The sequence below is a fragment of the Vombatus ursinus genome, unplaced genomic scaffold (genome assembly GCF_900497805.2).
Source record: "Vombatus ursinus unplaced genomic scaffold, bare-nosed wombat genome assembly UNPS02003292.1, whole genome shotgun sequence".
Classification (NCBI taxonomy): domain Eukaryota; kingdom Metazoa; phylum Chordata; class Mammalia; order Diprotodontia; family Vombatidae; genus Vombatus; species Vombatus ursinus.
In genome coordinates this window covers 3,491,239-3,496,332 of record NW_020943070.1, presented here as the reverse complement: position 1 = coordinate 3,496,332, position 5,094 = coordinate 3,491,239, and the positions used below count along the sequence as shown (strand labels likewise).

The following is a 5,094-nucleotide window of genomic DNA, read 5'->3' as shown; positions in this document are numbered from 1 at the left end:
AGGGAAGGGAAAGAGAGAGGGGGAGAGAGGGAGGAGGGATGGAGAAGAAGGAGGAGGAGGGAAAGGAAAGAGGGAGGAGGGATGGGGAGGAGGGAGGAGGAGGGAAGGGAAAGAGGGAGGAGGGATGGGGAGGAGAGAGGAGGAGGGAAGGGAAAGAGAGAGGGGGAGAGAGGGAGGAGGGATGGAGAAGGAGGAGGAGGGAAAGGAAAGAGGGAGGAGGAATGGGGAGGAGGGAGGGAGAAAGAAAGGGGAAGGAAGAAGAGGGAGGAAAGGGAGAGGGAGCATAAGGCTGGCTGAGAGCTAGGAGTGCTGGATTTAGAGCCATAAGGGAACTTAGATAAGGTCAACACTTTTTTTTGTGTGTGTGGCTAGGCAATTGGGGTGAAGTGACTGGCCCAGGGTCTCACAGCTAGTGAGCGTTATGTGTCTTGACGCCAGATTTGAACTCAGGTCCTCCTGACTCCAGGGCCAATGCTCTATACCCTGCGCCACCTAGCTGCCCCCAATACTTTCTTTTTACAGAACTGGAAATTAAGGCCCAGAGGGGCTGAGAGCCTTGGTCAAGGTCACAGAAAGGAGTAGAGTGAACATTTTCAACTCGATGCTCTGACTCCAAATTTGACAGAATGGAGGGAAGAGGGAGTGACATGAGTGTGTGTGTGTGTGTGTGTGTGTGTGTGTGTGTGTGTGTGTGTGAGAGAGAGAGAGAAAGAGGGAGACAGACAGACAGAGGGAGGGAGGAAGGAAGGAAGGGAGACAGAGACAGAGACAGAGAAGCAGAGAGGGACGAAGAGATAGAGGGAGGCAGAGACAGAGAGAGAGAAAAGAGAAGAGAAGAGGAGAGAAGGGAGCAGAGAGACAGACAGAGAGAAGAGAGAGAGAGAGAAGGAGGGAGAGAGACAGAGAGAAGGGAGGAGAGAGGAGAGAGAAGGAGAGGGAGGGGGCAGGGCGGGGTGCATGTGCTAGAGCTAATCCTGTGACATGACTGGCCTTCCCGGCCTCTCTATGCCCAGGATGTTACCGGTCTGCTGCTGGGCCCCAGGCCCCTCTGGGGCCAGGGTGGCCATCCAGCCTGGCTTAGTGGCTGCCTGTGAAACCAAGAGACAAAAAAGGGTGTGTGGGGGCAGTTCTAGGCAGGGCTTGAAGGAGGAGATGAGATGACTTGTAACTGTGGCCTGTCCAGGCCTGTGGTCACTGACTACATGCTGGGCCCATCTCAGCAAATGCCTCTAGCCGGGGCTCTCAGGAGCCAGGCTCAGCTCTGGTCAGCCCTCCTCCTGGGCCAGGTCAAATGGGCTAACTCCCTCAAGGGTTCCTTAGACTGAGCTAGAACCTGGGATGTCTCTCAAATGAGCCTGGAACCAGGGACGTCAAAGGGCTTAGAACTGCAAGACACTCGAGATGACTTAGTTCAGCCTCCTGCTTCTACAGAGGAGGAAACTGAGGCACAGGGGGAAGGAAGGGCTGGCCTCAGGAAGCCCTGTGACTCCATGACCCTGCGCTGCCCCAGGCCCGGCCCAGATCCCCCTAGAGGCGCTGAGTGGCAGTGGCTGCCCAGAGTCATGGGTCAGAATGTCCCAACAATAAGCCAAGAGAGAGCTCAGCTGGGACAGCCCCAGCCCCAAGGCGGGCTCTGCTCGGCGGTTTGGGTTGGGGTTCTAGCCCAAAGCAGCATCCACGGGGTGCCTGGCCTCAGAGGGGGCGCTCCCCCTGCCCCCTCTGGTAAGAAGGACCTCAGGGCCACCAACGCTGCCCTCCTTGCCCATCTGCCCCGGGAGCGTCCAGGAAGCTCTCTTCCTGTGGGTGTCAGGCTGGGACACTGGGTCTCCACCCCCAGGAGACACCCCACTCCCTCCACCTCGGAGAATGTCCTGGCTCTTTCTGCCTTAGGCTGGCTGACCCTGGAGCCACCTGGAGAAATTGTGGAGAAGGAAAGGAGCGAGAGCGGATGGGGGGAGGAGAGGCCTACCTATCTCGCGCATTGGCATCCGTGGGGGCAGCGGTCTGTCCTGGGAGGAGGTGGAAGGCTGTGAGACCTCCAGGGGCGCCCTGGGGGCTGTGAGGTGGTCGGCCCCTATGGTTTTCAGCAGAGCCAAGAGCGAATTCCTGGTGGCCACTGGTCACGGTTCAGGGCCGGGACGCCAAGCAGCATCGAGACAATGGGCAAGTTGAGAGGCTCATTCCACACCAAGTCCCCCTCCCCAGTCCCTGGCCTCCTGGGTTTGTGGGGGGGGGGGGGGGAGCGAGAACCGGGGTGGCCTGACCCCAGCGGCTCCACGAGGATCATGGGCTGTCTCAGCACCCCCAGCCTGAAGGGCCCAGCCACAACCAGAGTGACCACAAGGGGCCAGCAGCAGAACCTGGGCAGGACCACAATGGGCAACTTTCCCCACTCAGTCTCTCTAGGAATGCCACGTCTTCCCTCAAACCGAGTGACAGAGCAAAGAGATGACCTGTGGTCCCCCAGGCTCCTTCTTCCTGCAATTCTCAAAGCCCCTGAATCCCACAGCTCCTTCCAGAGTCAGAAGGGTTAATCCCCAAGGCTCCCAGGTGAGGGGATTTCTGTTTGCCCCATTTTACAGACAAGGAAAGAGGAGGCCCCACCACAAAAAGGAAGCAACCCATCCCTGTCTGTCACACACACACCACACCCTCTCAAGTTCCTACCCCCAGTCACTCTGAATCCTGTGGGCCCGAGGTCTCTCTCTGACCCAGAATCTTGACCATCTAATGTAGGTGGATGGTGGGAGAAGTGTACGTGTGCTGGGTTGGTCATGGCTTGTGCGGCCCCGGGGCTCAGCACTCATACACACGCCACAAGTCCCTGGGCAGTCCTCTAAGGGGCAGCCTGCTCTAGAGAGGGATGGCCTCTGGGGAGCCACGGGGAGCGGGGGCACACGTTTCCCTCCCTACTTGGTTTCTCATTATCTAGTTTGGATCCACTCATTTTGGTTGGTGGTTTTGGGCTGACGGATGGACATCTGCACCTGCTGCCTCTGCCCTCAGACTGGAAGCTCCCAAGGGCAGGCGCTGCTTTTGCTTTTCTGCATCCCCAGCACTTAGCAGAATGCCTGGCACATAGTAGGGGCCTAACCAATGCTTGCTGAGGGAATGAATGAGCCCGCAGGGAGCCCGGGGGGGTGAGGCTTTGCCCCACAGGGAGCCACAAGCAGCAACAGGAGCACCCTCCTCCCCCTCCTCCTCCCCCCCTTGGGGGACAAGCACCCACCTTTGTGGACCCTGGACGCAATCATGGCAGGAGTCTCTCCAAAGTCATTCGGGGTGTCCACCTCAGCACCAAACACGATGAGGGCCTTGATCATCTCCATGTTGTCTTTCTGTAAGGAAGGGAGGGCACTCAAGAAGGGGATGGCCTCCTGTGCTCCCTCCTAGGCACAGGGAGGGGAACCTCCCCAGCAGAGGAGCGACTGGGCCCTAGGGAGGACCCGAGGAGCTGTCCGGGGGAAAGGGCCTCGGTCCATTTCCTCTACCCCCCAGGAACACTAGGCAGGCATTGTGGATGGAAATGAGAGGGAGACAGTATGAGGAAGAATGTCTGCACGAGCAAAGCTGTCCCGCAACTTGGTGACAGCTCTGACGGCGTCTGGGCTCCCCTCGGGCGCTCGGCTCGGCCACGGTTTTCCCCAGGGGTCGTCTTCTCCGATCCTCCCTGGTCGAAAGCCTTATCTCCCCCCTTCAGCTTTCCAAGGCCCTAGGTCTGCAGCCTCCTGGGCCTGCCCCGACCCTGCTCCCACATTTCTGGGCATGCTGCACCCTCCCAGATAGACAGTAAGCTCCCTGTGGGTTGGGACATCTGTCAGGGATGTCATGGACGTATGACTCTTGCTTCAGGGATCTGTTAGACTTGGTGGCCGCTAACGGCTCTTCCAACTCTGAGAGTCCATGGATCCATGTTCCTCCCCAAGACAACAGCTATGGGGCTCCGGCAGGGCCCCCAACGGCAACTCTACTTGGCACCTTTGGACAATGGACTCACAGACCCCTAGCTTTGAGGTGGCTGGGTCCCACAGTGGGCAGAGCACTGGGCCTTGAGACAGGAAGACCCAAGCTCAAATCCTGCCCCATTGGGTGACCCTGACCAAGTCACTTACCCCTTCTCAGTCTCAATTTTCTCATCTGTAAAATGGGGGTCATAATAGTACCTACATGGCAGGGTTCTCGTGAGGGTCAAATGACTAGATACAGTGCTTTGCAAACCTTACATTTTATAAATGAGAGCTCTCATTAGTAACCCTGGGCAAGGGCAAGAAGTAGAGGAAAGAGCCTAAAACGTTCATTATCCTCACACCCTACCCCAGCTGGGCCATCCCTGCCTTCTGAAGTGTCCTTCCTCAGCATTGTGAAACATTTTCAAGGTCAAGAAAGCAAACCTGAAGTCTAGAGATGGGAAGAATTGACCCTCCACTCCCTCACCCTTGATTTCTAGAACCGAGGGTGTGCCCATCACTTCCCAGGACCTAGAGCAAGAGGGAGAAGGCTGGTCCAGAAGCCTGGATGGCCGAGAGCAAGACCATGACAAGACAGCCACAGAAATCTATGACAGGCCCCAATGAGCCCCAGGATCTGTCCGACCCCAGGGCCACCAGCTAACTGTCCTCCCCAACGCCAACCTCCGACGGTGACCCCAAACACCCGCACTGGAGAATCCAACCCGGATCTGCCTCCAGATTTACTGTGGACTTCACTGGTCTGAGGTGACGGTGTCAGCGGCACCAGACCCCAGACCCAGCTCTGCCTCTCTAAGAGATGTCAGCGCAGTCACATCACCTCCCTCTGGGTCAGCTTCCTCTTTAAAATGGGGGCGATTCCAAACACACCATCGAGCTCAGAGGGCTGCTGCGACGAGACGACTTTGTAAGCTTCACAGCACTCCCCAAAAGTAGGCAAATGATTACCACCGTACTTGGAGGGAGGAACTGCGACTTAGTGTAGGACAGGTTCGCTGGTCTTAGTAGCTAGTCTTCTGCGACTTAGCGGCTAGTCTTCTGCGACTTAGCGGCTAGTCTTCTGAGACTTAGCGGCTAGTCTTCTGCGACTTAGCGGCTAGTCTTCTGCGACTTAGCGGCTAGTCTT

At 57.4% G+C, this 5,094-nt stretch overlaps 1 protein-coding gene across 13 annotated transcripts in view; it reads right to left on the bottom strand.

The window, feature by feature from the left end:
* The window catches only part of PLA2G6 (phospholipase A2 group VI), a 49,385-nt gene that overhangs the window by 8,421 nt on the left and 35,870 nt on the right, over nucleotides 1-5,094 (bottom strand). For 12 of the 13 annotated variants that reach the window (XM_027871491.1, XM_027871454.1, XM_027871477.1 and 9 more), the window contains 2 exons: nucleotides 3,230-3,338; nucleotides 1,970-2,116 (listed from right to left, as the gene is read on the bottom strand). In XM_027871491.1, the coding sequence (XP_027727292.1) occupies nucleotides 1,970-2,116; nucleotides 3,230-3,338 (256 nt within the window). The remainder of the gene's footprint in view (nucleotides 1-1,969; nucleotides 2,117-3,229; nucleotides 3,339-5,094) is intronic. The other variant, XM_027871530.1, reaches the window with a different exon arrangement.